The sequence below is a fragment of the Fragaria vesca genome, linkage group LG6, assembly GCF_000184155.1.
Source record: "Fragaria vesca subsp. vesca linkage group LG6, FraVesHawaii_1.0, whole genome shotgun sequence".
NCBI lineage: Eukaryota > Viridiplantae > Streptophyta > Magnoliopsida > Rosales > Rosaceae > Fragaria > Fragaria vesca.
In genome coordinates this window covers 38,052,494-38,065,758 of record NC_020496.1, presented here as the reverse complement: position 1 = coordinate 38,065,758, position 13,265 = coordinate 38,052,494, and the positions used below count along the sequence as shown (strand labels likewise).

General features: G+C 38.2%; 2 protein-coding genes across 2 annotated transcripts; both read right to left on the bottom strand.

Moving 5' to 3' along the window:
• Nucleotides 1-8,614: 8,614 nt before the first annotated feature.
• LOC101315269 lies at nt 8,615-9,288 on the bottom strand. The gene is made up of 2 exons (XM_004306362.1): nt 9,037-9,288; nt 8,615-8,944 (listed from the first exon to the last, which is right to left on the bottom strand). Exons 1-2 carry the CDS (start codon nt 9,286-9,288, stop codon nt 8,615-8,617), a joined length of 582 nt encoding a protein of 193 aa, XP_004306410.1.
• Nucleotides 9,289-9,311: 23 nt separating this feature from the next.
• On the bottom strand, nt 9,312-11,004 carry LOC101314982 (5'-3' exoribonuclease 2-like). The gene is made up of 9 exons (XM_004306361.1): nt 10,925-11,004; nt 10,757-10,833; nt 10,631-10,671; nt 10,426-10,500; nt 10,195-10,325; nt 10,002-10,088; nt 9,823-9,906; nt 9,458-9,528; nt 9,312-9,362 (listed from the first exon to the last, which is right to left on the bottom strand). The coding sequence occupies exons 1-8, from the start codon at nt 11,002-11,004 to the stop codon at nt 9,504-9,506; spliced, it is 600 nt and encodes a 199-aa protein (XP_004306409.1). The 3' UTR covers nt 9,312-9,362; nt 9,458-9,503.
• Nucleotides 11,005-13,265: the final 2,261 nt, after the last annotated feature.

The window sequence follows — 13,265 nt, the reverse complement described above, 5'->3', positions numbered from 1 at the left end:
AAAAAATTAATGTCTTATTTACCTGGGTACATATATTCTCGCCGTTTTTGTACTTCATCTCTGGATACCTTTTCAACTCAGCAACACAGAGAATATTGTTGCTATGAGGATTATATAATGATGACAATCCTTAACCTTAAAAATGCAATAAAGCCAAATTGGCTGTCCAAGATTCTAATAGTTACTACTGCCATACCATATATGACATATCCACAACAAAGTTCTTGTGATTTCCTTGTTGATTCAACTGGGGACATGTTTTCCATCTCTGCATCGTTCTTGTGCTATCGGCTATATTCGCATCATTCTTGCTAGCATGTAGGTTATTCCAAGAATAGTTTCGTATTCTTTTGATTTCCTGCTTCAAAAGTCAAAACTGACCATATCCTTTATATATACATGCAGTCTTCTTAGCTTCTTTGCTTAATACAGATTTTCTATCCGCAATGTCTCTTAAACTCAGCTGTAGGCAGGCAACCTTTTGTCTCTTCATTTTCATCCACTTTCTTTCTCTCTCTGCTAATCCAACTTCATTTAGAATACTTCAAAAAATATTTGGTTCCATCCCTGACCACCACCACCACCACCACCCCCCATGTCCACAAAAATCTGAGATAGCAAAAAAACAAAGACAGGTTGCCACAAAGGAATTAACACAGACATAATGTAAAATCGAGGGCAGCATAACAGCCAGCAAAAGCAAGGCAAAACAAAGACTTCGAGAAGTAATTTGAAGACTAGGTTTTTCATAAATTAGATCTCTCTTTCCTTTTATAGATCAGTACTCATGCTTTAATCTAGCTCAACTTGATGAAAGCAAAAACACAGATCTGTAGGGGGGAGAGAGAGAAAGAGAGACAGAGTACTTACAGCAGAGAGAGATATCTGTAGCTCTTGAGAGGCAGCGAGAGAGAGATCGAGCACTGTAGCGAGGTAAAAGGAGGCAGCGGGGTCTCTAGGTTTAGGGTCAGTATATATCATACATTACTAGCTACAAGACAAAATAAGGCCGACTGAAATGATGATATGACTTCTGTCATTGAACTTTGTTAATTCATTGCTAATTCATTGTTGATGTTCTAAATGGTCAATTTACTACATAATGTATAACATGGAATCATATAACTTGAACTGACTCTCATCACACGGATTAAATTTAGGCTATTTCTAACCCGATCAAGTTGAATTGGGATTTCAAACTTGAATCTAGTCTTGGGTATTCAAAATTAGAGATTTGAAGTTGGAGTCAGCAGTCAAACTATCACGGGCAACAAAACAAAGACTTGAGAATCGAAGCTTGCCTTATTGATTCAACTCAGGAAGGAGATTTGATCTAGCTACTGTTCAAGCTATAAACCCAGAAAACCCCACTGGGTAAGTAGAACCTCTATCATATGATTCATATCACGTGCTGGGCAAAGGGAATGTGGAGAATACAGCAAAACAAAGAGTTGAGAATCGAATGTATCCAAAAAAAGAGAGTTGAGAATCGAAGCTTGCAAACTCTAATATTATTTCTTTAAGGAGTTGGAATACTAAAACAAAGATCAAAGAGATTTGACAGGACATAGAGAAAAGGAAGAGAACAAGTTTTGCCAATTTTTGGGGTGATATCATGGGACCCACCAATAGATCACCCAGCATAGCCTTGCATGGTTTAGGCAATATATGCAGCAGCTGGGGAAGAGTTTTAGTGTTTTACCCCCTACTCTGTTCAGAGTTTCACCCCCTACTCAGTTCAGAGTTTCAGTTTTCCAGAATTCAGATACACTGCAACTTTCGGCCCTGTGCTCTGATAGTCTCTCTGCGCATTCTGCTATACAAAACAAAAGATATGCCAACAAGAAAAGATCCTCTGCAGAGCAATACCAATGATGGTTGATATTATGTTGATTAAGAACCCTAATACTAACTAATTAACACAGAAATTAGCAACCCAGTGCTAATCAATAGTTCCCTATTTTATATCATTTTTTTTCTTTCAATCTGTTCATAAATAATTCATTTCATTGATACTGTACGTAATGCAGACAATGGAATTAAATATATACAAATAGAGATCGAGCTGGAAGCCGTTTCACCAGAACCCTATATTATTAGGAATAGCTAGCGTCTGGTTATTCAGTTAATTTTGTTTTATATATGTATTAAGTTAATTAGCTGCATGTTTATCTAGCTGATTAGAGTTAATGTTATGCTGCTTAATTAGCTAGTTTTCAAATAGAATCTCAAGCAGGATACCTCAACAAAATAAAATAAAAATCTGAAGGAAACCTGAGAAGGTGAAACTAGATCAAGTTGTTATTTAAATTTAAAATATTAAGTGAGCTAGGTGTGCTTGTTGTTACGGCGATCAATTATTTGTTGCCAGTAAAACCCAAACACTATAAATAAACATATCATTTTTGGGAAGTTACTCGATCTTTTGATCTTTCCAGTAGTAAAATTAACTTGTTTCACTTCACATTCTTTAATTTTGGACCAAAGTCGATCACCTTGATATATACTGTCTTCAATGCCAGCACCAAAATCTTAGCCTCCAATAAGATCGTTGCGCTCACTAATGTCTATTTCAATTAGCAACCAATATGTCGTTAATTAACTTGATGTCAAAATTACCAATAGATTTCATCCTCTTGTAATAAATGGTTTTACCTTTTAAAAGTAAGTTGCCACAACATATAAATCCAATTCCAAATCCTTCAATTTAGTAGCAATCTGTATCACCAGAACAAAGAAAAATTTACTACAAGTACGTAATTAGGTCATATAAATCAAAGATCAAAACCATTTCATGAACATGGATTATTAGCACTAGCTAGCTACCAGATCGAGTTACTTTTGCCCATATTTTGAGCAACTAATAGTACAACGTCAGGTTGAACACTAAAATTGGTTGAGAATATATGATCGATGCAAAGTTATTACCTTCAACTCTTCAAGGACTTGTGCGTACAATAGAAATTCATTAACAAGGTTCGTCTTAATTAGCTAGCCTCTCGAGTCCTTAACTTGAGCCTTGGTAATATTCTATGCATCAAAATTACAAAAATCATATTAGCCGATTAAACTACAAAGCATAGCAAAGCTGTTAATTACCCAACTTTTCATGAACCAAAAAAGATATAAAACCAACAGAAAAGAAATATGACGCCTCACAAAAGAGAAGAAAGAACCATGATGATAGAAAAGTATTGCAGATCGAACTACTAATTAAAAGGTAAAAACACCAACTTCACAAACATTCGACTAGAGCCGTACTGTAGCAGCGACGAGTACGTGTACATACATATATAGCCAAAACTAAAAAAATGAAGGTAATCCTCTCTAATTTAAACGAGTATCCGAGTATCAGAGCTTTCTTTGGTTGTAGGGAGATCTTGGGTTTGAAAACTCAAATCCATAACTTCAATTAATTCTTGTTGATTAGTTAGCAATGTGCTTAATTATGGAGTTATACTGATGCTGCAAACGCTTGGTTACTTGATACTTGATAGCTTAAACTTTTGATCTGTAATGCTTGTTTATTAGTATCATGCATCTCAGAGTTCTTTGAGATCGATCGTCGTTGATCATACATGCATGATTTCTAAAGTTTTCAAACAAAGTCCTGGTTTGATTGTCGTTTTGGAAAGGTCAGGTGAGGTTACGTGTTTATCTTCATCTGAATCTATTTACTTGAATTAATTCCGTACCCTGATTATCAATTTTAGGCGCATAAACTCAAATGCACCATGAAGCTAGCCTTGGAGCTCTATTGCTCTACTGCTCGTGGTGATAAAACGAATATGATTTGTACCACCTAATTGACTAATTCATTTCATCTCCTCGCGAGGCAAAGTCGAAGTCGAAGGCCGATCGAGCTGATAAACAATATGAAGCCATGAATCATGAAAATGAATACCTCATTTACCCTCATGGAATGACCGTCACAACCTCCTGTCCCTAACAATATGGCAAAGTAACCTTCAGAAATCATTTGATCTTTCGACTTCGATTTTTTTATTAAGGTGATGACTTACGCTTGAGAAAGTGTGTAGATCCAAGGATGATTCCACCGACGTCATTTCCCTAGTTGCCCGAAAGTCGAAACCCGGGTCTATGTCTGCATGCACTAACCCATGAGAACTTGCAGATGCTCACATAATTACTCTACCTCATCACGAATAAAAGATGGACACAATTTAGTATGAAGTGTAGCATACAGGGGTTACATACCTAACGATCTTTTTGACCCTTCCTCTTCTTGGTCCGTACCTGGCTCCCAACCATCTTCTGCTTCAACTGCCTGCTTGGTCTGTGACTCTCTTGCATGAGACTCTGGCGGGTTTGTCCAAAATCATGTTTGTTGAATCATCTTTATTCATGCTAGCATCAGTATATCATCACTGTACGTCTTCGTCATCATCCACAACCTGTGTGACATGAGGATAGTAGGAACTCTTGAACTCATCTTTCAATCGACTTGAAATTCCAATCCAAACATTCTTCATGCAATGATTGCAATCTCCTCAATGCTACCATCCTCTACATTAGTATTAGTATGGTAGAGAGACAGCATAGCTCCAAACAGCATTTCTTCTAGATTATCTATATAAAGAGGTTCGGTGGAGTGATTGACCCAGGAGACGATATGGGATAAGAGTGGCGCGAGTCGTGCCCACCCCACTTGTTCTTGACGGCCAACTGAAGCGCCAACCACCGGGACAGAACTAATCCCACGCCTTCTTGGGACTCCGTCGCGGCCGCCACCATCAACTTTCTCTCTGGTTCCATTTTCAGGGCTATGTCTCTCTGTGAAACCTCAACTCTTATAAACTGTTCTTTTGAGTAAAAAAAATTAAGCATGATGGAAAATTGCTGCATTCTTATAGGAGACGATCTATCATAACTAGAACCAAGGCAAGGATCGATCATAATTAACTAATTTAATCCGACCTAAAGAACCAATGTGATTAAACATATAGATTTAAACCTGAAGAACCATCCCCGAAATGTATATATATAATTCATATAGCACGCACAAGCATATATTAGTGAAATATGATGATGAATTAGACTTAGCAGAACAAATGAAAGATGATGAATTGCAAATAATTTAAGAAGACAGCAGCACTTCTTTTCTTATTGTCTTAAATTCCTTGTTTCTTTTGGTCACTTGAATCCGGAGGCAATAACGTACAACAATCACTGCTGTCCCAATCACGAAGAAAAGAGTTAAATGGGATATGCTCCAACAATATATCATCAGTGCAATATATAGCCATGAATGTAAAATCGTAATATATTCGTAAACTACCTGAATTATAGATGGCAGTGAATACAGAGAGAGAGAGATTCTTCTGCTGATCTCAAACAACTGAGAAGAGACGACGGTTTCACCATTTTCGAAACATCAGATTGAGGAGCTAGCTTATATATACGACAATGCATGCATGCAAAACCTAGCTCCATCTAGGGTTAGGTCAGAATCGATATATAACAAAAGCATTCGCTCTTCACCCTAGCATAAATAAAAGCATTGGTATTATAGGACCCTAAAAAACTTTCAGCTTGCTAGCAGCATGTGACAAATTAGCTAGAAAGAATTGGCAGAGGATCTCCCATTATTTAGCAATCGATCTCATGGCCTTTCTCTTCATCCATTAAGAAGCAGAGTGCATCCCTTATGGCTTTAATTAGAGTTGTTTGAATACATATCACAGTCTACATTAATAACCGGGAACGATATTATCGATCTAGATTGGTTGGACACAAGCCTAGGGTTTCTGTTCTAGCGAGGACGAGAATGTGCAGCTTGTAGAACCACGGAGGGTGTGGGGTGAGGCGATCGACTTTCCGATAAAGTTGGACCGAGGATCAGTACTAAGGAGTAAGAATGCAGTGGTGACTGGTGATGACTTCGGTGTCGAGCTATACATATATAGAACCGATCAGTCTCATGATCGATTGGTAGCATCAAATTAAGCTAAGTTTCTTGCTGATTGAGCATAGCCTAATTTCGCTATATATGTAAACCATGCCTGTATACCATTGAGTTTTTAACGTACCATTTGAGGTCAACTGAGCAAATTTAGAAAACTCAATAACCGCACTCAAGTTCATTGTGTGAACGTACGTAGTTGTAATATATATGGTGAATTGGTGATTGGTGTCCATTCAATACGATAGATCGAGTTCAAAAATAGCATAAAGTTTGATGAAGATTGTGTTGGCTAGCAGCTGCATTTATAATTTTGAGTTTAGAACATAATTAACTTAATTATCTGTTGGCTTTCTTGGTCATTCTTTCCCTTTTTCTTTTTCTTTTTTGAAAGCAGGCTGGGAATCCCGCTAAGTGGGAGTACTAGCTTTCCCACCTATATTATTATTAATATTAAGAGAAGGATCATACATCAAGGGGACATAACACCTATACCTTGTGAAAATTTACAACCATCCTCTAAAAGAACATCCTGTATAATGTCAGGATGTCCATCTTCCCACAACTCATCTAAAACCGATGATCTAGCAAGGTGAGCCAATCTATTAGCCACTCCATTTGCTTCACGATTGACATGACGAAGGAGAACAGAATTGAAAGCCATCAAGTAGTGATGACAATCAACCAATATAGTACTAACCTCAACCACATCTCCATCTTTAGCTAGGGCTTGCAGTAGAGTTTCACAGTCACTCTCAACTTCAATCTCCTTCCAACCTCGATAAATAGCAATGAGAAGACTAGCTCGTAATGCCTCAGCCTCCATATGCATAGCAGACTGGGCATAGGGCATATGGCAAGATAACGCAACCAAGCACACTCCATGCTCATCCCTAGCTACCACTCCAATGCCACATATTCTCCAATCTTCCAGGAAAGCACTGTCAACATTCAGTTTGAGCCTCCCGCTTGGCGGGCAACTCCAGCGAGCTTTAGCTCATTTCATTCACCTTCGGCTTGTTGTGGACCTTCTTGTAGTCTTCAAGAAATTGCAACTTCCATATGGACATATTGAAGGGGTCACATGTACATCCTTTCCATAATATATTATTCCTCTCTGTCCAAAGAGCCCACAAGGACACGAAAAAACATCAAGCTGTTGCCCGGAAAGTCTGTCCATTACCACACCAATCCACTCTGCAATAGTTGTACCGGGGAACGACTGACTTTTGAGATGAAAAGGGTTATGCTTCTAAAGGGTACGAACCACTGAGCAATCCCTGAACAGATGCATCCCAGTTTCCACTTCATTGTTACAAAACACACAAATCATAATTGAAATAGGAAATTTTCGATGTAAAGCAGCCCTTGTTGGGATGATATCTCTACACAACCTCCATATGAAACCCCTAACCTTTGGTGGCACTTAAGCCTTCCACACTTTACTCCAATATTTCCTTCTAGCTCGTCTAGTGTTGTCTGAAGAGGACGCACTCCAAGCAATGCAATCAGTTGTGTGCGCAACATGGTATCCCGATTTAACACTATACAGACCATGCTTGTCAAAATGCCATGTAAGCCTGTCATGTACTCTTTTCACACTGAAAGGGATACGGAAAATCATAGCTGCCTCCTCTTCTGTGAACAACTCATTTACAACATGGTCCACCCATTCCATCGCCTCCTCAACCATAAGATCACACACCCTCCAAGTTTGTGTTCCTTCCATTGGGGTTGAAAAAAACCTGAAGTTGTGTGGTAATGGAAGCCAAGAATTTGCCCAAATCTTTATACTACTATCATTCTGGCCCTCATTCCCTTCTTCAAAACTCTATCTCGCCTCACCAATAAGCTCCTCCAAACAAAAGATGGATCAGAACCACAAGTAGCATGTAAGAAATCAGTATCTGAGAAATACCTGGCTTTCAAGAGTCTAGCCACAAGAGCATCCGGTCTCCTAATTAACCTCTATCCTTGCTTTGCTAATAGCGCTTTAATAAAATAAGTCATGTTCCTAAAACCCATTCCTCCTTCTGATTTAGGAACACATAACTTATCCCAAGAGAGCCAGTGTATCTTCTTTCCATTGTCCGTGTCTCCCCACCAAAACCTCGCAAGTAAAGAATGTATGGCATTGCATAAGTGTTTCGGTAACTCAAAGCAGCTCATCACATAGTTTGGGATACTTTGTAACACCGTTTTAATCAAGACTTCCTTCCCAGCAATACTCAGTGTTTTCTCCCTCCATCCTCTCGCTCTCTTCTCAATTTTCTCCTTCACATACCCAGACGCTTCCTCTTTAGAGTAACTGAATTCAATGGGGAGGCCTAAATATTTGTCATGTTTGGGGACCCTTGTCACCCCCAGCTTCGTTGCTAGCTCCACTTGCTGCTCTAGAGTCACATTTCGACTAAACGACACACATCTCTTCTAAAAATTTACTTGTTGACTTGTCACCATTTCATACTTGAGCAGCACCTCACATACAGTCTTACACTCTTCCTCGGTTGCTCTAAAGAAAAAAAAGGAATCGTTTGCAAATAGCAAATGACTGATTGTTGGTACCCTTGGACAGATCTTGACACCATGTAACTAACCCCTAGCTTCCGCCTCCATGATTAAACAAGAAAAAGCCTCAGCACACAGAAGAAAGAGATAAGGAGAGATTGAGTCTCCTTGTCTTAGTCCCCTTTATGGTTGTATCATTCCTTTGACCTCCCCATTAACTACAAATGAATAAGACACTGTTCGAACACACCTTAGTACCATCTCAGTCCTCCTGTCAAAACCCATCTGTCTCATAATCCCTTCCAAAAAACTCCACTCTACTTTGTCATATGCTTTGCTCATATCGAGCTTATGCGCAGTATAACCATCTCCACTCCCATACAACCACTTCAAGTAATGTGAAACCTCAAAAACAATTATCGAGTTGTCTAAGATATGTCGACCAGGGACAAAGGCACTCTGGCTCTCTGATATTATACCCTCCAGAATAGGCTTCATTTTGTTGGCTAAAACCTTAGAACCAATCTTGTATAAGACATTGCATAAGCTAATCGGTCTTAGCTGATTCATTGTGTTGGAGTCTTAACCTTAGGAATCAAAGTTACATGAGTGTAGTTTATTTCTCTTAACCGCTCCTTCGATTCCAAGAAAGCCCTAACAGCCTGCACTACATCACTACCAACAATAGACCAAAATCGCTGATAGAAACATGGTGCAAAGCCGTCTGGTCCAGGCGCCTTCGTTGGTTTCATTTGTGAAAGAGCATTCCATACCTCCTCTTCAGAAATCTCAGCCACTAACCCTTCATTCATCTCTGTCGTCACAAAACTTGGCACGTTGCTAATCACTTCCATCATGTTTGAGGGAGTCTAGTATTGTTTTGAAAACTTGAATTTCCGAAATCATTTGGTTTTTTGAACCTTGCTGCAATCTGCATTTTGTTTTTACCAAATAAGTACAGATAGAGCAAGTATAAGACATAAATGAGAGGAAAGATAGTGAAAGCACTAGAGGAACACCGCACACCTGTGAGTGGTCGCATTTCCCTGACATTCGTGCCATAGAACTGTTTCTATAAGCTCACATTCACTGATTGTCTGCAAACAAAAAATTGATTTCGTTTAGCCAAGCAGAAGAGATTCAAAATGTATTGAATATAACTTGCTGCAAAAACTTTCTCTCCTGATACAGTTGAAATCAATAATCAAATTTTCAAGCATGCATTTGAGAGTGATTTCAGTTGCCAATGAATAACTATGTACCAAAAAAAGAAATAATTATTTAGAACAGCAATGGAAATGAACATATTCATATTAAGCAAACAAAAAGAAAACTACATGCAACCTAGAAATAATAAAAATTGTAATTAAGACTTAATGACCTATATATACCTTGGTAGGAAGTTGTAAACCGTCAAGTAAACAAGCCAACGAGGCATATGCAGACTTATGTTAGGAAGCTCATATAGGGGACATCTGCAACATGTATAATGAAACTAATAATAATCACAAAAATCCAAGGAAAAAGAGAATCAAAATAGAATAAGCTATTAACAATGTTTTTGACATACAAGACAGGGTCTTCTTCAGAGCTATCATCTCCTTTCACCTTGGCATCATTATCATCAAGTTGACGGATAAAGCCACTGATTCCAAAGCTGGTAAGTGAAGAGGACACTCGGTTATAACAAAAATCAATAGTAATAAGATTACTGAAAATTAGGACTAAGAATAGCACAGAAAGGCAGACAGCAAATGACCTACCTCAAATTAGGGTCAATTTTGATAGACTGATTGCCACCATTAGTCAGTGAGACAATTTGTGATGCCATAATGTGGGAGCTTCGGATGAATAACCAATCAAGTTTTTCAGCATTCCTCTCAATTTCTTCCCCCTATAAAAGTAACATTAACTTGGAGTCGGTTCTAGATAGTTTCTCATGATAAAATGCCTTCTATTGATATATTTGAAAAAAAGGAAATGGAGTATGATACCTTTAGTTCCTTCTCCAACTTCCTTGTCTCGTGTAGAAGACGGGATTCATCTATAAAGGGAAGTTTGCTGATACCCTTTAGCAGACAACGTTACAACCAATTCAAAGAAAATTAGAAGATCAGTAGAGTTGATGGAAAGCAATGCAAAATGACCTTAAACAGGACACTAGAAAATTGGTACATGTGAAGAAAAAAACCACCAAACCTGCCATGTAAATCTTTTCCCATCCATGTCCACTTTGAAATCTAAACATGAAGCAATGCTTAAAGAGTTAAACTTATAAAGTGAATTAATCCAGTAGATAATATGTTACTGCCATAGTGGCATTACCAGAAGGATAAAATTCTATGATGCTCGAACAGTCTTCCATCATAAGTGCGCGATAGTCCTCAGGAAGTGCATGAGCACTACAAGGATGAACATGTGTTTCATCTTCTAGGAAAACGGCTAAATTTGCAAGAAATATTTACGATAAAATGAAAATTTAGCTAAAGCTACCTCCTTGGTGGCAGGACAACCATGAGTGTATTTATAGGTTTAAATGGGGAACCCTTCTCAAATTGTGGCAGGACAGCCATGAGTGTATTTATTGAAATAACGAAAATGCTCTCAAAATTTAACGGTGTTAGTGGTTAGGGTACCAAAATACTAACTGAATGAAACTTCAGGTATGAAAATGCAATTAAGTTTTTGATAGTTAGTTATGAAAATGAAAATAACATCATAGTTCGAGTGATGTTTTGTAATTAATCATATTTTGAATATATAAAATAAATGATATATGACTGATATGGATTATAGAATCTAATGTTAGGGTATGCAAGTCAAGTCAATGTGAAATTGTGGATATTTATATTCAAAATATGAAATAAATTATATATGTACTGATATAGAAACTTTGATAGGGTATGCAAGTCAAGAGTCAATGTGGAATTGTGGACAATTCAAAATATAGAAAATAAATGATATATGACTGATATGGATTATGGAATCTAACGTTAGGGTATGCAAGTCAAGTCAATATGGAATTGTGGATATTTTATATTCGAAATATATATAGAAAATAAATGATACATGACTGATATGGAATTTTCGTTAGGGTATGCAAGTCAAGAGTCAAAATATGGAAAATAAATGATATATGACTGATATGGATTATGAGATCTAACGTTAAGGTATGCAAGTAAAGTCAATGTGGAATTGTGGATATTTTATNTTTAAAATATAGAAATAAATGATATATGACTGATATGGAATCTTCGTTAGAGTATGCGCGCAAGTCAAGAGTCAATGTGGAATTGTGGATATTCAAATATAGAAATAAATGATATATGACTGATATGGCTAATGGAATCTAACATTAGGGCATGACTGATATGGAATCTTCGTTAGAGTATGCAAGTCAAGAGTCAATGTGGAATTGTGGATATTCAAAATATAGAAAATAAATGATATATGACTGATATGGATTATGGAATCTAACGTTAGGGTATGCAAGTTAAGTCAATGTGGAATTGTGGATATTTTATATTCAAAATATAGAAAATAAATGATACATGACTGATATGGAATCTTCGTTAGGGTATGCATGCAAGTGAAGTGTCAATGTGGAATTGTGGATATTCAAAATATAGAAAATAAATGATATATGACTGGCACATCATCAAAACACAATTGATGGTTTTTTATAGTTCTATTTTTCTTAATTACAAAAGGGAAAATGTCCATTTAGTACTAATTTAAACCTCTTATTTCTCATTCCAATGAAAATCTTTTTCATTAGCCCATTTCAATATAAGGTGACATTTTTTATACCCAAATGCACAAATTTTTACTAAAGTTTTAACAAACCATATTATTTTAAGACTATTTTGCCCTCACCCCTTACATATGCATAGAGAGAGAAAATGAAATAGAGAATACTTGGCCGGAATCTCACCGAACTCTTGTCACCGGCCGCCGGACTCCGGTCATCAGAATTTCCCCTGTAACTAGTTACCGACCCCTAATAACCAGTTACTGACCAGTTAATGACCCCTAATAACCAGTTACTGACCTCCAGTAACTAGTTGCTGACACCCAGTAACTGGTTTCTGAGTAACTAGTTACTGGGTGTCAGTAACTAGTTACTGACCCCTAATAATTGTGTTATTAATCTCTAATAACCAGTTACTGATCCCCAATAATCAACTTATTGTAATAGAAAAGAAGAAATACCAGAACATAATCGAGTTATTGACCGCCAATAATCAATCAAAACTACAACATGAATAATCAAGTTACCTATCAGCTACAAAAATACAACTACACCTACCGCAGACCCATGCACCCTCACACACCTTATCTACTCCCTTACCATGCGCCTTCCCTCACCGTACCTACTCCTCCCTCATCAAAACTGCCTCACCTCCCTCACAACGCACCCGACGCCTTCGATATGGCCATGAAGGCCGAGCGCCGAGCGCCGAGAGAAGACCGACGACCATCGAGCATCGAGAGAAGACCGACGACCGCTGAACGCCGAGAGAAGACCGACGACCGCCGAGCACCGAGTGCTGAGAGAAGACCGACGACAGCTGAGCGCTGACCGACGAGCGTCAAAAGATGAGCCGTGACCGACGAGGCGAGACACCAGCGGCGACCGTCGAGCGCCTAGAGACGAGAGGAGGTCGGAAGAGAGCGGCGCGCTCATGAAGATGTGGCGGATAGACGTCCCTCCACGGAAGAGGTCGCCGGAGATGATGGAGGCGAGGATGAGGTCGCCGACGAAGGATATGTGTGTGTGTGTGAGAGAGAGAGAGAGAGAGAGAGAGAGAGAGAGAGAGAGAGAGAGAGAGAG

What these genes read in the sequence shown, in the direction of transcription:
- LOC101314982 (XM_004306361.1), bottom strand. Translation starts at nt 11,004, where the DNA reads ATGGCTGTCCTGCCACAATTTGAGAAGGGTTCCCCATTTAAACCTATA. An exon ending in TCTGAAGAAGACCCTGTCTT is followed by an intron (nt 9,907 to 10,001) that starts GTATGTCAAAAA and finishes TACATGTTGCAG; the next exon opens with ATGTCCCCTATATGAGCTTC. An exon ending in GTTTACAACTTCCTACCAAG is followed by an intron (nt 9,529 to 9,822) that starts GTATATATAGGT and finishes TTTTGTTTGCAG; the next exon opens with ACAATCAGTGAATGTGAGCT.
- LOC101315269 (XM_004306362.1), bottom strand. Translation starts at nt 9,288, where the DNA reads ATGATGGAAGTGATTAGCAACGTGCCAAGTTTTGTGACGACAGAGATG. An exon ending in GAGAAATAAACTACACTCAT is followed by an intron (nt 8,945 to 9,036) that starts GTAACTTTGATT and finishes ATTGGTTCTAAG; the next exon opens with GTTTTAGCCAACAAAATGAA.